General features: G+C 33.5%; 2 protein-coding genes and 1 long non-coding RNA gene across 6 annotated transcripts; 1 reads left to right on the top strand and 2 right to left on the bottom strand.

The window, feature by feature from the left end:
• Positions 1–160: 160 nt before the first annotated feature.
• On the bottom strand, positions 161–1,575 carry LOC138127289 (C1GALT1-specific chaperone 1-like). Its single transcript, XM_069043249.1, has 3 exons — positions 610–1,575; positions 444–557; positions 161–394 (listed from the first exon to the last, which is right to left on the bottom strand). The coding sequence occupies exons 1-3, from the start codon at positions 1,477–1,479 to the stop codon at positions 251–253; spliced, it is 1,128 nt and encodes a 375-aa protein (XP_068899350.1). The 5' UTR covers positions 1,480–1,575; the 3' UTR covers positions 161–250.
• Positions 1,576–1,600: 25 nt separating this feature from the next.
• On the top strand, positions 1,601–10,439 carry LOC138127296 (uncharacterized). The gene is made up of 2 exons (XR_011158180.1): positions 1,601–1,748; positions 9,213–10,439. It is a non-coding gene; the product is annotated as an uncharacterized lncRNA (long non-coding RNA).
• A 43-nt stretch (positions 10,440–10,482) lies between these two features.
• Positions 10,483–12,331, bottom strand: LOC138127290 (tumor protein p63-regulated gene 1-like protein). 4 transcript variants are annotated; one of them, XM_069043250.1, is made up of 6 exons: positions 12,002–12,331; positions 11,646–11,853; positions 11,418–11,594; positions 11,223–11,342; positions 10,958–11,091; positions 10,483–10,904 (listed from the first exon to the last, which is right to left on the bottom strand). In XM_069043250.1, the coding sequence occupies exons 1-6, from the start codon at positions 12,210–12,212 to the stop codon at positions 10,681–10,683; spliced, it is 1,074 nt and encodes a 357-aa protein (XP_068899351.1). In that variant the 5' UTR covers positions 12,213–12,331; the 3' UTR covers positions 10,483–10,680. The 4 variants fall into 4 exon arrangements, with proteins under 4 accessions (XP_068899351.1, XP_068899352.1, XP_068899354.1 ...); XM_069043251.1 differs by having other exon boundaries at positions 11,235–11,342; XM_069043253.1 differs by having other exon boundaries at positions 11,905–12,043.
• Positions 12,332–24,158: the final 11,827 nt, after the last annotated feature.

Genomic DNA, 24,158 nt, shown 5'->3' with positions numbered 1-24,158 from the left:
ATTAGTTGATAAGTTCCGTGTCAAGGCAAACGAAATTAGGACGCAAAAAATTTTCGACAGGAAGATGACCAGACGCTTCGTCGAATTTTTGTTATCGTATGCAGATGGTGTTAGCTGATTCATTCAGGAAATATGAGAAAATTTGATAAAATGTAAAACGTGCTATCGAAAAATTTTATTTGACAAAATATAATCTGAAAACATATCAAAAAAATATTGTATAAATATATTTTAAATTATTTTGAAAGTATCACGCATAATCAAAGTAGTCTTCATGTTTCATGTGTTTAGCAAAGGAAGTTGGATCATCCACGAGATTTTCCCAAATTTTGTAATATTGCTCTGATGTTATATTTTCGGACACATTTCGCTCCTTCAAAAACTGTTTCCATACCTGCAACAAACAGATTTGAAAAAATACCGTAAATGTTTAATTTCTTCACCTCATCATCAGTAAATTGCTTTGATGGTAATTTATTGCCAAAATGCCCATCTCGGAAGAGCTGTACAGTATACAATAAATAGTAATATGTATACATTTTATCACCTTCTATTGCCTGTAAATATTTTTTCATGAATATAATAAAAAACAATAATCTATTGACCTACTTGAAAAGCTATAGAGTAGCGGCTGCAACATTTGTGTGGGTATACACTGAACTTGTAGTAATCTTCACCAGGAAAAAAAACATGATATAAATTATAAGGATGAAAAGTAGAGAGTCCCTCTTTATCTCTAGTATCGAGTGGAGTAATATTAAGTGAAGCCAGATTTTGGCCTAAATAATAGTCCTCTTGATTCCTGTATGTTAAAGTCTTCGAGCATGACTCAGTTTCATTAAATTTTTGTTTCAAAGCCCTTATACTTCCTCTACTTAAAACATATCCAGCTTGCCCCATATTGTAAATGGTACTCCAAAACCTTACAGGATGCCCTAAATAATACTTATTGTCAGGGTTTAAACTAGCCAAAAACAGCCTTAAATTTTCAACTAATACAAAAGTGTAATCATATACTGTTAAAATCCACTGAAAATCATCAGGTACTGCTTTCAAAGTTTTACACAACAAAACCCACAAAGAGTCGTTTTTGTCTCTTTTAATTGGTATTTTCATTTTATCACTGGTTATATTGAGCAATTGAATTTTATTGCAGTGTTTGCCCCAGGTCTGCTTGACTGCATTTGCATTTTTTGTACTCTTGACCAAAACCAAACAATAAACGTTGACTTGAGTTTGCAAATACGATGACTCCAAAACGTATTTGTCGCTGCCATAACGTAAAGAATCAAATGAGATCTGACGTCGTATCAACTTTTTATCTTTAAACCACGTGTTATATTGCAAGATATCAAATGGTCTTGGAATTGGCTCGGAATCTGTTTTTGGACGTCTGTTGCTGACTTTAACCAACACAGCCAGAAATACGCCGATAAGAACACCGGTGATGAAAGATGATTTTGTAACAAAACGAAACATTTCAACCTACATTTTTATAAAAATTAATAAAACAATAAACATAACCTACAAGTTTGAAACTAGAAAAAATCGGTTAGCAGGAAACTGTATATTGTTCATGAAAAAGTCACAAGAGGTCTCCAATGAAGTCTTTGCGAAGATCAAAGTCAACTTTGTATTCAAGTGCAAAATGTGTAATTTTTAAGTATTTGTACATTCACCCAAGTTTTACTAAAATATACGTGATATAGGCTAAAGAAATGATTTCTGGCAATAAATTTGTAACAGTGGTACGTAATTTACAACGTATTTAATTAAAATAAAATAATAGACTTATCTGACACAAGTAGGAATGCATTCGAAAAACTCATATGAAAACAATTTAATTTTAAGTTGATTATTCGATATATTAATCAGTCACATTAATATATTTCACTTCAGAAAAATACTTAGAAATTTTCACTATTTGTAATTTACTTATTTTATTACCCTTTTGAAACAAAAAATAACTATAGGTACTGTGGTCTGTGACAGTGATTAAAATAACTACTGAACATCTTTTCTTTTATGTTCTGAAGTAAAAACTATTTTCGCGTTAAAATTTGATTAATTGTGACAGTTGTTTGACGTTTATTAGCTGAGTTAGCAAAAATACGAAAAATCTGACACTGTCCAGTCCAGAGCACTGTCAAAGTCATAGCCTATTATCTGAGTAGTATCTATAATATTTAGGTATTTACCTAATTGTTGATCGTACGGTATAATTAGAATGAATATATTCTGTAACATGTACATATTTGATGATGAAATTACTTACAAAGAAAATCACCTACCTTCTGTACCCCCGGAAGTTTAAAAAAATTTTGTTCAAGTTTCAGTTCAAAGTGGAAACCTTCACAAAAAATTGGTTGCTAAGATTATTATTATTATTGTTATTATTACTAATTTAAAGGGTGAAAAACTGAAAACACTCCTTGCAATTAGAGGGGAAATTTGAAATTTTATTTTATTTCATCCTTTTATAGAGCCTGAAAAAACCAAAATGTTTGCATCGGAATGTTTTCGATATTGCTTTTAGTTTTTCGGGACATAAGTGAAATACGAAAAAACCTCGCTTAGTTCTGTAATAAAATAATAAAAACACGTAAAGTTGACTCAAGTTGCAAAAAACCACTTGGCATTTGCAACAGTACTTTTATGGCATTAGTCATTTGAAATTACTTTAAAACTGTACTTATATGGAAAATATCCAACCCAAACTATGATTTTCTGGTCCCTATGTGCCTTTATTTGGTTCAAAAATATGAAAAAAATGCTGTTGCAAATGACAAGTGGTTTTTTGCAACTTGAGTCAACTTTAGGTACAGAGTTAGTATAGAAATAAGGAACAAAACCATGTAAGTCGTTGATTTCTGACAGAAAATCGGGGACGAATGGGACGAATCCATTTGCATTTCTAATTCGTCATCTTTTGACATAAACAATTCAAAGCTTTAAAAAAGCAACAGGAATGAAATGTCTTTTTTGAAAGGTTTTATTATCCTTTCTCCGACAAAGTTAGTATTTTTTTAAATCGATAGATTTAAACAAAAAGGATATCAGTACATTTCGATAAAATCGGCGACATAGAGGCGAGAATTAGATACGAAATTCGGCAAGATTATTCATAATGTTCTCAACGAATTTATTAAGTATAGGTATACCCTTTGGTGTTATTTGCAATAATGCTCTTTTGAATTTTCTTGACAGTAGTGTTTTTATTTTTGAATTCCTAACAGTTTATATGAAAATTTATTCCAAAGAAACAGTATTTCATAGAAAGGTTGCCTTACTGCACCCTTGGAACCTAGCTCGGCTTTTTACATTTTATAATGCATATTTAAGTATTTATCGTGCGTTCATTTAAATTTATCTTCAAAGTTGGCGTTGAAGAGTCGATTGTGAACGCACCTCTCGTGTAAAAACGTAAAGGGCCCCACATACTGCGTTTTTGTTCGACGGTTTTGTTCGACGAACAAGTCTGTTCGAACAAAAACGACGAACACGAGTTGCACGCATACTTGGTTTTAGGCCCGGTTTATTCACCTTCAAGTAAATTTATCTAGCCAGTAGTTGCTATGATTTAATCTGCTATTGGTAGATCCATGGTAATTACCGTTCAATTAAAGTTACTTGAAGGTGAATAAATCGGGCCTTAATGAGTGAATAAATATCAAGTTATATTTGTATGCAGTGGCGGCAGCATTAGCTATAAAAACATATATTTTCCATAAACACGGAAGACTGCGAAGAGTTCTATAAATTCCAGTAAGAACTTTCTGTTAATCTGGCGAAAATCCGTCATTTTCAAACAATAATTTGTCGCGAAATACAAATCGACAAAATCTGGTTTTATTATTTGGTACTACACCACTGCAAAAACCGACGTTTTTTAAAACCCTTCATCGCACATACTTCAGATTTGCTCGAACTGACAAGTCTGTCGAACAAGTTCGACGGACATAATCAGGGTACCTAAACCTGATAATTTTCCTCATTTTTGTTCGCGAGCAAAAACGACGGTTTTCCAGACACACACTTCAGATTTGCATCGTTTTTGTTCGAACAGGCTTGTTCGTCGAACAAAACCGTTGAACAAAAACGCAGTCTGTGGGGCCCTTAAGATTTAAACAGCTGACCGTGATCCCTGATCCGTCTTGTGCGTTCACAATCGACTCTTCAACTCCAACTTTGCGGATAAATTTAAATGAACGCACGATATAGGTCATTGTAAATGATTGTACCATCGTAGTAGGCGTTGATGGCTTAGTTGAATGTGCCGCAAGCTTCATAACATGAGTGAGACTAGAGTATCGCTGCTGGCGGTAGTGGAAATCCGTAGAAATCCTACTAGCTCTGCTACTAATTTGTCTAACGTCTAACCCTCACAAAAATTGGCTATTGAGATACACATGCATGCATATTATTTAAGGTCACCTGAAGATCGGTGTTTTTGCGTTTTTCATTTACATCTCTAAAACTAAAAGACAAAACGAAAAAAATCCAGTGGCAAAAGATTTCATTTTTTCACGCTCTACAAATCTGTGTAAATGGAAAATGAAAAAATAAAATTCAATTGATTCAATAGATTGCACGTTTTTAAATTCTAGTTCCAAAATATAACGCAGTGAAAAATATTAAATTCTACATCTCAATTATTTCACGTTATGGAGAAAACGGAGAAAACCGTTGTAGCCTTGCAGATTAATTCCCGCCACACTTGTTTCTGTGTCTGTCTTCTGTCAGAAAACGTGGCATTTATGAGCGTACGGAGTTTACACTGCTGATGCTGTGCAGAAAAATCTAGACCCACTTAACACAGCAGTCTACTTTGAGCATCTTGTTTCTTTTATTTTTTTAAATGAATACAGAGTAGCCCGCTAAACGGTGGACTAATCAGCTAACTGTTCGCCGATCGGATTGTACGGAGCTTGAGATTAAAATAAATGAAGACTTGAAGAGCGGTCAAATTAATTTGTAATCGAGTTATCCAAGAATTCGAAATCGTATGTCGTTACTTGAATCTCCAATAAACACAGCTTCAAACACAGGTTAAATCTCGACATATCAATCACAAAAGACATACGGATTCACGATACACTTACAAGTGTATCGTGATACGGATTCAAATCCATGGTTGACTCGATTACAAATTAATTTGATCACTCGATTCAATACAACAAATCATTTACAAAAAAAAAAAAGAAAAGGGACGGCTATGGGAAAAAAACTTCTGAAAACGTGTGAAGTAGCTTCGATCATACGAACAGTGTTGATGATCCATTCATCGTTTTCTTCGTTCTCATTTTGGAAATGAGAAATTTGTCATGAATGTTTTGTTTTCTGGACTGAAATAGTTATTTTTATATTAAGTTCGTGAAAAGAGTGTTTTTTGTGCATGAAAAATTCTTTTAAGCCGAGACGCAGGTCGAGGCAGTAAGCCTTTGAATGCACAAAAAACATTTTCACGCACGAAATATAAACAGTATTTTTTCTATAATTGCTTTCCAAACTAAATTTTAAAATTCAAATTTTTGAAGGAAATCTGAAGTACTATCGCGGCCAAAATACTTTGGTCGTCACTTTTTGACACTTCAAATGTAAATCAAGTATTAATGTCAATATACATGACAATTTCAAATTATTCTTGTCAAAAATATGGCACCTTCAGTTTTTGATAAATATAGAATCGTCTTACTTGCTTCTGAAGGTTGTCTAAACCGCGACCATGTTGATCTTTTGCTTTTGAACCCTGCCTCCGCAGCTGGGATTTACCCCACCCGTATGACTTTAGGTGCGTTTTGTTGGGTCATCCAGACTGAACGGAATGCATCCCACCAACAAAACGGCTTAAAATTTTTGACAGTTTTGTCATAAAATCCCCACTTTCTAACATTCAAACCGACCATTCTATGTAGTTTAACGGAATGAAAAGTTTCGTCGGAGTCGGTTTTGTGCACCAATAAAACGGTCGATCCTAAAGTTTGCTTTACAATTGAATGTCATTTATGTCACATTGACGACCAAAGTATTTTGGCCGCGATAGTACTATGGCGGACAATAAATTTAGGCCGGCCTGTCATTGGCTTGACATCAAAATGTGAAGCTGGCATTATGTCCAACTAATTCCATTTTCGATTTTTGTCATTCTTGTCATCGTGACAACGATAATCAAAATTAAAACTGGGGAAAGAAGCGTGCACCAGAGAGAAGTGCGTACTACAAATCAATTATGGTGGTGCGTCATGATCTGTAAGTTACGAAAAGGGCGAAGGAAACGCCAAACAGCTTGAAAACCTTCAGTTTGACAAACTAACACATCAGTCATAATGACAATAAATGGTCGCTTGCATTGACTTTTTTGAAATGTCAGAAATTTGCCGGCCTAAATTTATTGTCCCATAGTACCTACCTATATTAACCAGTGACCATGTCGCTAGGTAACTAATAAAAAACAGTGCGTGAAGTGAAAAACAGAGTTATGTGCGTGAAATCGCATTTCACACTGTTATATACAGTCGCGAGCAATAAATTTTGATCGTCAAGATCATTCTTTGACGCAATCGAAAATGCTCCATTGTAAAACAGTCGTAAATATCATCATGTTGTATGACGTTAATTGTCATTTTTTCTCATTTTTTTGACAGTTTGTTGAGATGGGCATAGTCAGACAGACAGACAGACATTGACGATCAAAATTTATTGCTCGCGACAGTAGGTATTGTTTCTATAGTTACTAACAATGTAAAAAAAATACACGTAAGAAAATGACCCACTTCACGCATGGATAACTATGCGTGAATATCATTTTTTAAATGAATTTCACGTAGTAAATGTCAAAATTGCTATTAAGTTAGGTACGCCTCAGGTTTTCAGATATGTTGTTTTCTGTAGCCGTGTCTTATCACTCTTATCTCTTTTTCTTGATCAAACTGTATTTTCCAAATAATAAATTTCTGTTAACAAACATTGCCAACTTCTCTTGAATATTCAGTATTCACATGACTATATCATTCATTACTTTAAAAACCAATAAGAATCTTTGATTTTCTTTAGTTACCATGTATTACAGCGGTTATTGTAGTAACCAGGGCGATTTCGAATATACGAACCTTTGTATATTCGAATATACCAACCTTTGTATTTTCGATCGCCGCCTTAACTTACAAACATTTTTGCGCTAGCCGTCACATTAACGTCACATTAAATCGCTCTGCTACTGAATGCACCCAGTCGGTTTCGTGAACCGTTTATTTATTTATTTATTTATTTATTTATTTTATTCATGATATAGTCTACCCGTATACAACTCGAGGATGGAAAATTCTCGATTACTCGACGTGTTGCCGGAAGCACCACTCGATCTACGATCGCGTGGTGTTTCCGGGCAACACGTCTCGTATAATCAAGAATTTTCCATCCTCTCGTTGTATAATACTCGTATATGAAAATTTACACTTTTTAACTTTGTTTAATGTTGTATTTCTCATTTAACCACTTGAATTGGTAAAAAGTTAAGGATTAGACGAACAATCACAAAATTTACAAGAAATTATTTTGTGATTTTATTAAACTAAATTTCAAAAATAATACCTTCATCGTAACTATTTTACAACTGAAATTTCTTAATAATCTTATACAGGGTGTAACAGAAATAAGTATCTACATTAATTTTAACCAGTAACAGAACTCATCATGATGAACAATTTTTCTAGGTACAATTTTTTCCAAATCGGCAATTTTGTTTAGCATTTTCCCCCCCATAAATTAACGAGGCGTTTGTGTAAACCTTCTAAGCACAGGTTCTTTAATGGGCAGTATTTTGATTTCGTAAAAATGCTTAGAAACGGTCGTCACATTTATAGTCACTTCTGGTCTCCAGTGGCGGGTAGGGAAATTTTTGGAAAATTTTAACTCATTAACGAGAACGATTAGGAAACATTTTTTTAGAAAAGTTGGTACTCTTGATGAGTTTTATTAGCAGTTAAAATTAATGTAGTTATTTCTGTTACACGCTGTATGTAATATAATACTCTTGTATACAGGTGTCCCAGAATGAACCAGCATAATTTTAACCACGAGCTACTGGCTATGTAGAACTCGGAAAAAATATTGAAAAAATTGTAGGTATATCAAAAAATAAAATGAGGGACAACTGTACAATTTAGTCTTCTACGTTGTCCCACAACCTCATAGGTAAAATTTCGGCACATTTTAAAAATACACCCTTGTATACCATATTTTATAAAACGTACACCAATGCGGTTTCCTTGTTTTAAAGAATATTTCCTAGAGGTTACTTCGCATTGGCGTACATTTTATAAAATATGATATACATATATGCCGTTCACGATTATTTTAAACACGCAGGAGGCCGCAATATTTTTTTGTTAGATTGGCGTCAGGTCCTGTCATATGACGTTTCGTTTTTAAATATTCGCATTGTTGTCAATTCCGTCATTAATTTAGTTAATAAGAATTTACCCAGAACTGCCCTACAAATATGTATGTTTCATTTCAATTACAATTTTACGATTATTGTTCCTAATGGGTTCAATTATTTAAAAAATGTAACAACTTGGGAGCAGTGTTCGGTTGAATTATAACCTAAAATAGATTTATTAAGACAAATCACAATACTGCCAACTAAAATGTCAGATTTTCATAGATAGTCCGAATTTGAAATAATCGTGAATGGTTTATACAAGGGTGTATTTTTAAAATGTGTCAAATTTTACCTACAAGATTGTGGGACAACGTAGAAGACTAAAAGCAATTAAAGCAAAAAAAATTGTACCTCAAAAATTAAATGTCATTTTATTTTTTGACAGAATTTTTTAAATATTTTTTCCGAGTTCTACATGAAGCCAGTAGCTCGTGGTTAAAACAATGCTGGTTCATTCTGGGACACTCTGTATTTTACAATTGCTGCAACACGCTGTTTAAAAAATTATGCAATGCTAATATTCCTTTTCTCTTAAAAAATGGAAAAGAACTGGATTCTAAATTCGGTAGTGAACTTTTACGTTGCATTTTGATCTGAAACAATCCAGACTAGTGATTAAAAATAAAACCAAAGTTGTTTGAAAATCTGTTAAGTTAATTTTCCTGATTGACCTGTCAAAATTGTCAAACGTAAATTCGTTTTCAAAATCTGAATTAAAATAATTATTATTTTTCTACTTGGACTTTTATAGTAACATTTTCTTTTTCAGGCTAGATTACTATTATGGGGGACGACAGTTCTTCTGGTTTCGGAGATGAGTCTCCAGTTCTTTTCAAACCTTTAAAAAAACTTGATCAAGTTTACGTTTCTAGTACTGGTGACATAAACATTCAAGATCTGTACAGCAAGTTACTACTACATTTAAAAAAAACAAAAATCATTCCACGAAACGATTTAAAAATGTTGTTAGAAATAGTGGAAAAAAAGACTTTTGATGATCACAAAAATAGGTGGTTGTTAATGAAAATTAGGGGTTTGCTCAAATATTTATTGAAGACACGGGTCAATTTTCAAAACTCAATAGTCAAAGGAGAAATCACGATTTATGAGAAGTCGTTTTCACAAGAGGAAAATCAAGTGATTATGAAGACCCCAAACTATTTTAGTCCACCTAGTTATAATTCCACGATTGATGTACCTGTAGACTTGCTAACAAACAACAACTTTGTCTCAATCAATGCCGGACCAAACTTAACTAAAATGGAAACAACAATCAGTTACAATTATTCTGAAGACATGTTTGCTGATAATATCGAAACCCTGCATAATTTTTCACACGAAAACTATCAAATACTGAAACGTTTAACTCAAAACAACACCGACATTTCCACTAACTGTCTGAGCGAAGATGACGACAAAGTATTCAAAGTACCACCCGCTGTCAGTAGCAAAATAGACAAAGTTTGCAAAGTGCATGATTCGCTAGACGAGAGTTTTAGTTATTTGACACCAACACTCTCACAGGTTTGTACTCCAACCAGAGAACCAACCAATTCTGAGGTCGAAAATGTCCCCGATGCAGTCGAGTTCAACCCTAACATTTTCGATGATCTGACCATAACTGATGATCAGTTAAAAGAAGAATTTGATCGTGAATACGAAGAGATCGAAAAGTGGATGTCAAAAATAACTTGCAATTTGATTCACTTAAAAATTAATGAAGTCCCTAAGTTTAGTGTTCTAGAAAGCGAAGAAAACACGTCAGTATTGAATAAAAGTACAGCCAGTTCGGGAAGTTCGGAACTAAAAACTTACCACAGCGAAGAGAATTTTAAAATAATTCGAGAAGCTTGCCTTAAATTTAGGAAGAATCTAGAGAAAAAGAGAAGTTTGCAAAAGTTGCAGGATTTCATTAATCTTGCCGAGTAAAAATGAAGGTTGCAGTATTACTGGTGCTTAAAGTGTTAACTGTTGAATAAAAGAAGTATTGCTTTTGGGTTCTTATTTATACACTAATAGGCCAATAAAAACATTTACAATGATGGAAAAGGGGAAATATGTATTTTGTTTCACATTTATTATTCACGTTCATTTTTTTGGTGCCATAAAACAACAGTTGTTGTCTTATTGCTTGTTAATTTTGGTATATACAGTAATTGGTGCTTGTAGTATTGCGAGAAAAATCAAATCACGTGCATATCAAATTGACTAACAATGTTGGAATATCAAATATCACATTAAAAACTGAACTTTCCCCTCACTTTGAAGAATCCCAAAGAATTTCGATTGTGAATGACGGACCCAATTCCTACATAACTTTGTAAAACAATATCTTTTTCCTGGATGGTGCAAGGTTCCCGGTTCGTGTCGTTGTTCCTTGGCAAATCTGCGATGGTTTTTGAAATATGTTCCACAAACGTTTCTAAACAATACAGTTTTTTCAATTTTTCATCAGCACAGTCTGCAATAACAAAAGCGTTTGTAAATGTAAAAGGTGGATGCAATTCTACTCACCTTTATGAAAAAACAAAGGATGAAACGTGAATGTACAAAATGGTACATCCTCGTTGAAAGGGTTCCACAGAGTTCCAAAGTTGTCTGGTTTGTCTTTGTTCCAAATTAAACGGACACCTTTCATATTGCGATTTCTATAACACATATAAGAGGTTACGACATCAATAGATAGTTTATAAAAATTTTAATTATAAATGCAACCATAAAAAATAATCAAAGGCATGCTTATTAACAAGTAAAGGGAATAAGTGCAGAGCGACATTACATTTTGTTATACCTAGGTTGGTAAAAAGTACTTAGTTGCTTGCCGTCGTTTTTTGACCATCGGGCAAACAGGCAAGTCTCCAATACGTTAGAGATGCCGTCGACAATTCCATTCATTTGGCTATGCAATAATCAAACAAACGCACAATTTTAACGTTATATTCCTTGAGGAAAAGGCGTCAAAAACAATACTTACGGAATCAACGAACCATTGGGGTAAGCCAGGTTGCCATATATAACTTCATCTACTAACTCCAAAGGCAGTTTCTTATATCCCAGTCTTTTCAAAGCGATAAAATCATATTTGGCAACAACTAAGGTACGGGGTGTTAACAGCAACAACCTCTCTTTATCTGAATTCCAGTGATTAATTCTAGAGTTAATTTAATTAGTTGTTTGTCAGTTATTTATTATCGTGCCATACTGGGTAAGTAAGAAAGCTTCAAGTAATGGACCATCTGCTTCTTCATCTAGGAACTGGTCCTTGCATTCACTCAAAGCTCTTGCAAGAACACTTTCGCGGAATGTGAAATAGTTGTTGGGATTTTCCGTGATACATATTGTTTGTTGAATGGTGTTCTCTTTAGATGGTGTTGGAGGTTTTGGGTTCTTACTCCACAAAGTTGCAGAAACTGGAATTCGCAGTGTTAGTTCACTCTATTGTTGGTTACTAAATTACATACTGAAACTACATGTGGAGGGGCACAAAATTAGCCCAGTATTAAGGGACATATTAAAATACAACTGCACATGGATTGTTATCCATCGTACTGAACTTACTTTTATTTGGTATTGATGTTAATGGAGATATGAAATTAGCGCTCCAATGATTAACATTTTTATTTGTTTTAGCTGAATCGTTATCGGCGGCTTTATCTGGAGATTCTACTTTTATCAGTTTGTCATTGTTTAATTTATTTTCAGGATTTATTGTTAATGTTCCACCTTTGAACTCATGAAGTAGTTCTTCTTCCAAAGTGTCTTCAATCATTGTCGCGATTATTTAATTTAATTAAAATTCAGGATGTAAACAAATCGTACACAAATATCAGCTGATTTGTGATCTTTACGTCAATATTTGAGAGTTTTTTGCAACGTTGCTGGAATTGATTCGCAATTGCTTCTGAGAAATTGTAACAGATGGTGCTTAATTGAGCAAAAGCGGTAAATTTCAAGTGTTGGCGCAAAAACAGTTCATTATTTTTTGCTATCATATCTGTTATTTTTTTATTATTTTTATCCAGCGCCGAATAGGACAATGTTATGGTTGGAGTTTGTTCGTTTGTTGTTTTAATTTGACATCAGATAAATCCTCATCCAGGATTTTTGTCTAAATATGATTTTTTTTTAGTAATTTAATTGTTACATTAAACCTACGCGACAAGACTAAAATTATTTCGGAAATTACCTAGTGGTTAAAGTCAACACATCCATATTATGGCAATAATTAAATTCAATAATTGGAATCTGTTGCAATAACACTAAATGATTATGTGTTGGTCGATTTGGCATTACCTATCTTTGTTTATTTACGTGTTAATATAAACAACAGATTTTAGGGCAAAAATTGGTGATATTCATAAAAAATAGAACATATAATCTGTTTCAAAATCAAAAATCCACCAACAGTGCATTCTACCCGTGGAGGGAGAAAAGACTGGAGATGGCACTAATTCAAATAAGTGTACCGGCCCGCGAAAACTACAGAGTCATAAAAGGTTTCTGAATATAGACGCTAGGCCAATGGCTTCCTTCGCCTTCCTTCCAGGCGCATTGTGCTTCTTTATCTAGCGCATTGTGGACTGGGTCATAAAAGGTTGTTGCACGTGCTTTTAGAGGGTACGGATTTTTAACATGGGAAGCATAGGAAATGCCATCTCCAGTCTTTTCTCCCTCCACGATTCTACCTCGAAAATAGATCCGACAACGTCGCCGACTTTTGTTTTAGTGTGTCTGCAAGTGTCAGAAAAAAGTGAGGTTATGAGAGAAAACTGTTGGACAGTCGTTTTGGTCGTAGTTCATTGTGTTTTTTATTCTAATTTTATTATTTCACTCAAAAAGTATGATATGGTAGCTAAAACCTTTTTGTACATAATAATTATTTTGTGTTTCGTAAATAAACTCAACAGTTCAATGTCAAATTTTGGCGAGACGTTGAGCCAACCCAAAAAAATTAAACTTTGTCTAGGGATTTCTTTTTTTCTGCCAACATAATTCAACAGGTGGTGGATTCTACCTCGAAAATACAACCGACAACGTCGCCGACTTTTGTTTTTAGTGTGTCTGAAAGTGTCAGAAAAAAGTGGGGTTATGAAAGAAGACTGTTGGACAGTCGTTTTGGTCGTAGGTCATCGTGTTTTTTATTCTCATTTTATTATTTCACTCAAAAAGTATGATATGGTACTGTTAGCTAAAACCTTTTTGTACATAATAATTATTTTGTGTTTCGTTTCAACAGTTCAATGTCAAATTTTGGCGGGAGGTTGAGCCAACGCAAAAAAATTAAACTTTTTCTAGGGATTTCTTTTTTTCTGCCAACATAATTCAACAGGTGGTGGATTTTTGATTTTGAAACAGATTATACTTATTTCTATTGGGTGATTCAAAATGATTGTGGCCAAGTATGGCAACTCGCAACTATGTACGAAAATTTATCTGGCAACTGTGTGAATGGGGTAGAGTTGACATTTGTATGACATTTCATAAGCGTGCATTTGATTTTTTCAATTCCATTACACACTGATTTGACAACTTACAAAATTGCCCGACTATGAACTGTCAAGGAAATGTCAACTCTACCCTACCCACACAGTTGCCACATAAATTTTCGTACATAGTTGCCATACTTGGCCACAATCATTCTGAATCACCCATTACTTATAAGTTATAAATAATTCATAGAATGTAAGTAAATCATTTTATTTCATACTGTCCGTTAGATGCTCGATTGCATCATCAATTTGAGTCCGGTAGATGAGTTATAACCACGGAATTCTTAAAATATTTTATTTTAAGAATTCCGTGGTTATAACAGTATCACAGCCTACCGGACTGTTTTCCTTTTATACATCAAATCTGACATTGAAAAGTGAAAAGTCAAAAAATATTCGATCTAAGAAAACAATAGCAACGGCCGTTGCCACAGGAAAAAAGGTGATGCTATTTTCACAACATAATGTGATTTTTTAATTTTTGAAATAAAGAGACTTCCAGTATGAAATAAAATACATACGATATACATCCGGTAGTATTTGTAACCTACCGGACTTATAACGTAAATTACTATTGCTATTTTGCTCATAAGTAGATAGTAATTTTTATGAATATCACACAATATTACTGCTTGAAGCAATATTTCAAATTTTACGTGCGCTAGGTACTATATACATACTTGCTCTACGTAGAATTTAGTGATCTTTATGTCAACCAATCTCTCGCTCGACAAACTTTACACTGTTAAGGCGGCCTTACATTGGCAACATGTAGCACACAATATTTTTTAGTAATGCAGTCGGCAATTACCAAAAATGTGTTGCCAATTATTGCCTTGGTGTAAGGCCGTCTTGAGGTACGTCGAAAATCTGAAAAAAACCGTGCTTAATGATTAATTTCGCTTATCTCAGCATTAATTTGCTTAAAAATTTTGTCGTTAGACTTTTTATCTAAATATGATTTACATTTTACAAGTTCCGTCAGAACATTTTAAAATACATAGTTAGAATCCATATAATTATGTTTTATATTAATTCTATTTATAAACCAGAAAGTTGTTTGGAAAATGACAATTACAAATTATATTTTGATCGTACAGTTTTAACTGACATTCACATTCAGCATAACAGACCAGATATTATTATTTTAAATAAACAACAAAAGCAAGAATATCTTTTAGATATAGCTGTTCCAAATTCACACAATATAACACAGACATATAATACAAAAATTAATAAATATTTAGAACTCTCCGTTGCTATGAGAAATCTTTGGAGCTTAGAAAAAATTTCGATTTTACGATTTATAATTTCAGCAACAGGAATAGTACCGCAATCTCTTTTTAAAAATTTAAAAATTTTGGACTTAGAGAACACATTGGTGGTTGAGATTCAAAAAGGTATACTCGTATTATTATACTCATGTCATATCGTGAGGAAATTCCTTAACATTGACACAGAACATAAAACACAAAAAAGTCAAAATGTGGAGGCGAGACGCCGGTAATTATGTTGATAAGCACTGCACTATTACTTGATAGTATTATCCGTAATAGTGTATGTACTCCGGCAAAATTGCCGTGCCGCCGGGTGGAGGTGGGATACGAGAATAAGTTATAATAACGTTCCCGACGTAGGAAGTACATATTACCAGACTGCTTAAGACGGATGTAATTACTAAGGGATTTTATTAAGTACCAGATAACACAACTTTACATTCTTTATACTATTTTATTAAATAATAAAATATTGCTTAAAACTTTTGGTTTGCTATGAAGCCTTTCATGTGTTCGCACATGAATGATAAGTACCTACCACAGAGCAAACGACAATAGTGATAAAAAAAATCCAAAGATTTAAAAAAAATATATTTTTGGCAATAAATAACTAACTACCTATTATTCAATATTCAAAAATTTTTCGATAACATTATTAATGAAAATCTGCTCCCGATGGGTTATGGATGTTAATAACCCACGGTGCTAATGGCAAATTTAATTTAATTTTTGAGGTAATTTTTTTTTCTGTGGGTTTAGTTAACATCGAAGATTTATTTTAATAGACCAAACAATTTAGAAGATTTGCGGCAGACAATTCGCACTGAAACGGAACAAATAAGCTCTGACATTATTGAGCGCAGTGTACAAAGTGTCGGTGACTGCTAAATGGTTGGCGGGAGGTAATTTGAACATTTGCGTTGAATTTTTCTGTTAACCTTAGATGTTTGTTTTTACAATTTAAATTAAATTTTTTAAGTAAAATTTGTCATTTTCTCAAAAAAGTTGTTATGCAAGGTATCAATTTTTTTCATTCATCGTTTAGCTAGTACCAAGGCCTATCAAAAAAATGAAAAAAAGTGGAAAAGTGGGTATGGTCATTTAAAAAAATTCTTAATGACGTCATAATTAGGAGATGACAAGCTGTCAACATAAGTAAAGTACTGAGGAATACACATTTTTTAAAAACAAAGTTGACCTCTCGAGGATTTTTCTCAGAAATTAATACTTACAGTTTTATCGAATTTATTCCGAACTTTACGAACGCACTGTATTGTAAATACACACCGCACAACAATTATCCCATCACTTTGTTTCTTAAGTACCGGGTGATTTTAAATGAATGTGACTTTTTTCCATAGGCTGGTAATATGTATTATTGTTGGTTATTCTGCTTTTTAATGTGATAGTTGACATAAACATAGGCGTCCTCGCCTATTTGACACAATTTATTAATACATAAAATGTCAAAATGACGTACGTACGCCAATGTGTTGATTAAGGTATCAAGTTTGCCAAAATAATTTATGAAAAATGTTCCCAACTTAAGAAAAAAGTCACAATCATTTAAAATCACCCGGTATATAGCAAATGGTCTGCAAACATTTGGCATAAATAGACTAAATTTAATCTTTAAGAAGATTTCAACCCTATATTGGAATGATAATTGATTTTTGCACTGCTTGTGTTAATTTTTGTTGACTGTATGCAAGACATTACAGAACCATCTCATTTACCACAATACTTTAGAGCGAATTAATCAGTGACTGTAACTCCTTAGGCTTATGTTGATATGTGCAATATGAATTTTATACAATTTCATTCTCAAAAGAATAACACAGAAAAAAATTCAAAGTTCAAATTTTACATGTATAAACATATGTTATGCGATACTTGTTGTGCAGAGTGTATTTGATAAAAAGGCCAAAAAATAATAATCTCTTTCTAAAAAACGTTATTTTGTTATTTATTTATTATTTGACAACTAAACATTGAATAATAGTGCTGAGGTCTTTTTTATATCAGGTTTATTCAATAGGTAGGTACGATAAGTAAAAAAAAATATTTCAAGTGACCTAAATTTAATGTTCTCCTTAACATTTTACAAATAAAAAAGGGCGCACTGTATCTAGGGCAAATTTCTATATGTATCATTACGGATATTTTTCTCAAGTAATGATAATACTTTTTTATTATACCTACCTGAATCATAATCCCCGTTTTTAACACTAAAATGCATGCGAAAAAAGGCCCTTAAAACACTAAAGCTTTAAGGGTCGCTTAGGTAATAACGCCTACATTTTGAACAATGATAAATAGACATTTATACACAATTTATAATAGCAACGAAACAACAACAATTGACCATTTCTATATCAACGATTAATGACACAGATTACTTCGAAAAAGGTATTTCAATTTACTTTTTTTGTTGTTATAATTTTCAGATTGTAGTGCAGGTATAATAAAAAATAGCGACAGGCGTTTTAGTAGCATAGCATAGCATAACATAGACCCCGATTTTGTACTAAAAACTGTTCTGCAGCTTTCAGTTAAAGAAAAAACTCTCAGAACGTGAAAATGAAAATGGCAGCAACGCAATAGGTAACTAAAAACTACCGTGTGTAGTTGTCCAACTAAATATGCCGCCAGAAACCAAAATTAATTGTGAAACGAAAAAACATCTATCACTTAGCGAGAAATTAGCAATTTGCAACTGTTACAAAGAATTCGCTGCCTTACATTTTTGATATGTTACGATATCTTTAGTTTGTCACCAGAAACCACATAGCCTCCAACCTAACCAAATTTATGGCAATCTAATAATGAATATCCCTAAATACTAGGGAATAATTTATTTTTGACACGATTATACTATCTCACACCGAATTTCATCATATTTAACACTCACATATTTAACATTTAACGGATTTCAGATGTATTCATGAAAGGCATTTTTGGATATCTGTTGACGACACCTTTGAAAGTTGACACATACAATTATGTTCCCACATCAATAACAGGATCATTTAGTTTTACAGGTAGTTTAGTTGTAATTTCCAAAAGCTTTTGCGCGTTAACGGAAGGCCAAAAGCAAAAAAAAATCTTCATATTCCACGGTTACCCTAAATTGTGTACCTTTTTTGGTGTCCGACCTTTTTGACACACGTGATATAATTTAAATTATGGATCATACGATTACACATACACAGAGATCAATAAAGACCCTGATCGCAGCAGCGTATGGACTTTTTTCCTTTTTTAGATATTTAACGAGTTGCGAGTTTGAAGTGATCATTTATTTATTATTCTTATTAAAAAATATTAACCATTGAACATATACTCAGCGGTACAATTAACCGCCCACCGACATTAAATGTTTCTGGAAACAGTTTTATCGGGCTAGTTAGTTAACTCTCCGATAAATACATTGTGATTGGTTACTTGTTAGCGTTTCTATAGCAACGCTTGGTTTAACCGGCCAGTTAGTTATTGCGCCGTTCCAGAAACGGGACATTAGCTGTGTCAAATATGTGTGCTTTATGAATCAAATTTTATGGACAAGGAAAAAGCATAAATTTATAGCTTTGTAAATCAAATAAAAACTCAGCTAAACTTTGATTTATTTGAAAATAGTTAATAAAACTTTGGTTTACCGTTAATATTGCCGCTGAGTATATACAGGGTGGTCCCGATATAACCTGCCAAAAAAATTCTGGGTCATTAGAAGGATCTAACAAGTCCAAAAAACCCCCCTTCGTTAGGTCCAAAATAATGGGGATAAATTAACCCCTATCCACACCCATTCGACGCTGCTGACCACAAAAATACGTACCTACTCAGGAATTAATTGTTGGTGTTTGTAAGGATGACAGTATCTAAGCAACATAGGTACCTGAATCGTTTATGACAAATCTCAAATCTGACAAACTAAATCAAATTAATGACATTTATTGAAAACGCTGTACACTGTGTGCGCTAATTCACCAGCTTATTTAGGTGCAAAAGCTGATTTTGTAGACTGCGATGAATGAGTAATAAATAAAGTGGTGTTCCTCAATGTGTAAATAAATGTAGAGGTAGTGTGTGCAAAATTGTGGAAGAACTGTGTAATAAGAGTATCGTCTTAATTGTGGTGAAATAGCCAAAATAATGTATTGAATAAATTTATTTACACTTTTCATATTCGTACTTTCAACTCTAACTAGAATATCTACTAACTAATGAAAGGTAAACTAGACTAGAAAAATTATTTTATAACAAATGTTTTGTGTGCCTTCCGTTGGCATTTAAGCACATTTGAGTACGCTGGTACCAATTTTTATAAACAAAATTCAGCATTTCTGGGTTTTTACGAAGCTGGTTCGCGGCGTTTGTTACGCGTTTCTGGAGTTGGCCTTTTGTATTTATTTCAACTTCGTATACCAAATCTTTCGTGTGGTCCCAAAAATTAAAATTCAGAGGGGTTAAATGGAGGATCGGGGACGCCATTGTATTGGAATCAGTGAGAACCAATCTCACATAAATGCAGATGTAGCTCCACAAAAGTACAACGAAACGGAAGGACTCCTTCAGGAAAACGCTCGCCGTATGGTCGCCTTGCCGGTCTTGAATTACCACGTGTTTCGCCATAGAGTAAATGCAAATCGGCGTATTCTTGTTCTGTGAATTTCATAACTTTTTGAACGATTCGCAAATTTTAAATTAAACTTGACAAATGTCATAGGTGTTACAGGTAGCGTTGCTAAAGAAATTGCAGCCAAGTAACCAGAATTACCTTTTTAAAACCTATTAACTCATTAGCGTACAGCAAATTTTGACCAAATTTTCAATTATTTTTATCTCGAAAACGAAAAGACTTTTATTAGAAACTTTTTTTGTGCATGAGTTCTACTCATCGTCACCTATTACTGGATTTCTTCTGGCAGGTTATATCGGGACCACCCTGTATATATCATTCCTTTTGAAATCACATTTTCGAAATAGCCTGAAACTAGAAAATGGAGAATGTTTGATTTGAAAAATTTCGTCTCAAACTGACAACTGGCAAATATTCTTCAATTAAAGACATACGAAGACAGTTCGTAGGCTACTGCGATCAGGTTCTTTATTAATCTCATTGTATGTGCATCAACGTACTCGTAAAACCTCATGTTGTCACGTCGAGAAGTTTTTGTCAATGTCATGTTCAATATTTTTTTTATTATTCACTGAATCATTATTTGTTTTTTATACCTTGACAACGAGATATATTAAGTAGGCTATAATACCCTAGGGCGTATAAATCATAATGCCCGCTTATTGCGCCTGCTCAAACAAGTCGTCATAGATACGAGCCAACGCAAACTAGGAAATTTAGCAAAATCAAGTTCACAATTTATAAATTTTTTAAATGTTCACAAATTCAAATGCAGTGAAACATAAAACGTTGTATGCACCACGGGCATTACTCGATGTTTATGCTCTCGGGCAACTTAAAAACTCTCGGGCCTGGCGGCCCTCGACCTTTTAAACTGGTTGCCCTCGAACATAAACATCTTAATAATGCCCTTGATACATAAATAACTGTTTGTTCTGACTTACTAAAACGTGATCATCATTTTCCTCTAAAAAACAACAACATTATGTTAATTGTAAGAAAAACCGATTTTAAGTTTGAATTCAATTCTTAAAATCACATCATAGACATAGACGTACTTAGCATATTTTTTATTAAGTTAAATCTTTGGCACAGTCTAATAAGGTACCTACTATTGCGGGCAAAAAAAGTGGGACATCAACGTTAAGGACTTTTCGTTTCCTATAGATACCTATGTTTTTATTTCATAATTTTTTTCGAATCATATAAATAGCTGAACATTCAAATGCAAGTATTATTGTATGAATGACAAATTGATGTTTTATACATACATTTCTTTTCGTTTAGAACAAATTTTTTGGTAGATAGGCAAAAACTTGACAACAGCGAAAGTATACAGGGTGCGTCCTAAAAAACGCCGCAAGCCATATCTCCGTTATTTATGGCTTGATTTAAATAGAACAAAAACTGGAATAAATCACTTGCAAAGCACTATAAGTGGACAACATAGACTATTTTTTTTTCAAAAAGTAATTCAAGGTCAGAAGATAATCAACTTGTTTTTTTAAAAAGTTTTTTTTTATACCCATTTTGAAAGAGATTATTTTTCTGAATCCAATGATATGACGCATGTTAAAATGCATTTAACAGTTACCGCGAAAATAAATAAATAAAATAGCATTATTGGAAAGTTTTTCTTCGAAAAAAATCAGTTATACTATGGAAAACAATCCTAAACGCAATAACAATACTTTCCGAAGAACAGAAACAAAAAATAATATGACAGAACGTGTAATAAATATTGCGTTTAGGATTGTTTTCCATACTAACGTGACTTTTTTCGAGGAAAAAAATTTTAATAATGCTATTTTATTTATTTACTAGCTGACCCGGCGAACTTCGTACCGCCTCAGAATCAATAAATGTTGTGTTAACTTATTAGGTGAATTATTAAGTTTTTTTATTAATATAAAATGAATTGAAATTTAATGATTTAATGCATACACAAATTTAATGCACTTGGTTGCAAAAAAAAACGGGAAACGAAAATTTTTCTAATGTAAATTTGGTTTTGTCCATTTGTCAATTAATTGTCTACTCGACAATACCTATCAAATAATTTCTAAAAATGTCTGAATTTTGACTCTAATTCTAACCTATCTCTCGTAAGAAGGTTTCACACTATGAAATAATTGTAAAAATGTGTCAATTTTATTCTGGCAGTTCCCGTTTTTTTTTGCAACCAACTGCACCTTAATTTAATGCTAAGGACTACGCCCTCCGACGGAGATTATTCATTCGTATTCACCTCACGTGATGTGCAATTTCTGCACGGATGTTGGCCTTCAGGTCTTGTAGGGCCCTTAGATGGTTGATATAAACGCGAGATTTCAAAAAAACCCATAAACAAAATCGCAAGGGGCCAAATCTGGCGAGCGAGTTCTCTACTACAAATTGCCCCTTATTGAAGTGAAACTCCAGTTCTTCGTCTTGTCGCACTCCCGGTTTGTCTGAACGTAGTGACCCATGTAACAATTGATTTCTGGTTCGGGACACGACCCAACATTGAAGCGATTTCGGAAGGGTTGCGATCACAGAATATCAGTTTGAAAAGTAGACCTCGACGGCAAACGCAGGGTCTCCATCTCCACTCTTCCAACCATGGAGGTAATATTAACAGGAGGGAGCATTCCCTATAGCCCTATACCGTCAATGCTTTAGATGCGTTATCAGTCGGCCACTCTCTGGTACCACTTTATGACTCTTCTCAAACTACGCGCAAGCGTTAGTGACACTGCTGGCCCTCTGCTGGGATCTTTCCACATGGTGCGGTCTGCATTTAGTACCACTTTATGGCAGTGCGCATTTACGCGGCATTTCCGCTTTTTTCAAATAGTGCATGATGGCAGATAGAGAACAAATCTTTAAAACCACGGGACCACGGCTTCCGAATGAGACCACTCCCGCCCCATTACAGTCTGAATTGCGCGCATTTCAAAAAAGGAAGTTATGTTGTCGCACCCTGTACAATGCAAAAATAGGTAAGAGTAATACGTGTTGATCACCATTGATCACACTTGGTGTCAAAACTCAGCTGACGTTAAATCTCAATTAAGTTCAAATTGTCAATGTGCGCACAATGACAGATGACATAATCTTTCAAAATGAATTTTCTTCATAATTTTTTTTTCGTTAGTTATTCGATGTTTTAATAGTTATTCTGCTAATCGGAGCGGAGACAAATCCAACAATGTGTAACACAATAAAAATCATTGGTGTAAGCTCATGACACATGTCGAGTACTTTTGAGTTTATATGAAATCACAGAATTAACTGAACGATCAAGTTATCGACCGGGGTTTAAAATTATTGAATTACAATTACTAAAATCGTTATTAAAAAATAGGGGTTGATGTTAGAAGGATGAAAATTTAGGGTTGTATATATTTTTTAATGCCACATCATAAAAAAATAAAAATAAACAATTTTGTCCAAAAAATAAAAATAAAAAAATTTGGGGTGGACGACCCTTATCACTTAGGGGTATAAAAAATAGATAACAACCTATTCTCAGACCTACTGAATATACATATAAAATTTCATCAAAATCGGTCAAGCCGTTTCGGAGGAGTATGATAACTAAAACTGTGACACGAGAATTTTATATATTAGATTTATTTTCTCGATTACTAATAAGCGCATTTTAACATGCGGCATATCGTTGTATTCAGAAAAATTATCTCTTTCAAAATCGGAATAAAAAAATATACCAAGCTCTTTGAAAAAACAACGTTGATTTTCATCTGACCTTGAATTAATTTTTGAAAAAAAAGTCTATGTTGTGCTTATAGTGCTTTGAAAGTGATTTATTCCAGTTTTTGTTTTATTTAAATCAAGCCATAAATAACGGCGATATGGCTTGCGGCGTTTTTTAGCACGCACTCTGTATGTAGACAAGTTTCATGGTGGGTAAAGATGGTTGTTGGAGAACCTGAAGAAGCCACTGAAGCAGCAAATGCTCTGGTTTCAAAATTTCGATTTTTATTTGATTTGTACGGTTGGGTGACAAAAAAAAAACTGGGACACTCAAAATTTCTTAACATTTGTATCAAGTTGTCAAGATATAGTCAAAATAAAACTGACTTTTACAATCACTGTTGACAGTTATCTTGACAGCCGTAATGCCGAATCTAACTGAATTCCAAAAACAGCTAATTAGACAACGCCTTGGGGAGGGTATTACCATAGGACCAATTGCTAACGAGCAAAACGTTAGCAAGAATACTGTTTTGCTCGCCAAAGAAATGTTTGTAAATGTCACACGTGGCATTTTTGTCTTATGTCATCATACCATAGTTAACCTATTTGTT

Source organism: Tenebrio molitor, chromosome 3 (assembly GCF_963966145.1).
Source record: "Tenebrio molitor chromosome 3, icTenMoli1.1, whole genome shotgun sequence".
NCBI lineage: Eukaryota > Metazoa > Arthropoda > Insecta > Coleoptera > Tenebrionidae > Tenebrio > Tenebrio molitor.
Note: the sequence above shows the minus strand (reverse complement) of the source record. Positions and strands in the feature narration are given on the sequence as shown.

Coding starts and splice junctions, on each gene's coding strand:
- LOC138127289 (XM_069043249.1), bottom strand. CDS start 1,479: ATGTTTCGTTTTGTTACAAAATCATCTTTCATCACCGGTGTTCTTATC. Junction 558..609: donor GCTACTCTATAGCTTTTCAA/GTAGGTCAATAG, acceptor AAATATTTACAG/GCAATAGAAGGTGATAAAAT. Junction 395..443: donor AGCAATTTACTGATGATGAG/GTGAAGAAATTA, acceptor TGTTTGTTGCAG/GTATGGAAACAGTTTTTGAA.
- LOC138127290 (XM_069043250.1), bottom strand. CDS start 12,212: ATGATTGAAGACACTTTGGAAGAAGAACTACTTCATGAGTTCAAAGGT. Junction 11,343..11,417: donor CCCAATGGTTCGTTGATTCC/GTAAGTATTGTT, acceptor ATTATTGCATAG/CCAAATGAATGGAATTGTCG. Junction 10,905..10,957: donor TCCTTTGTTTTTTCATAAAG/GTGAGTAGAATT, acceptor TTGTTATTGCAG/ACTGTGCTGATGAAAAATTG.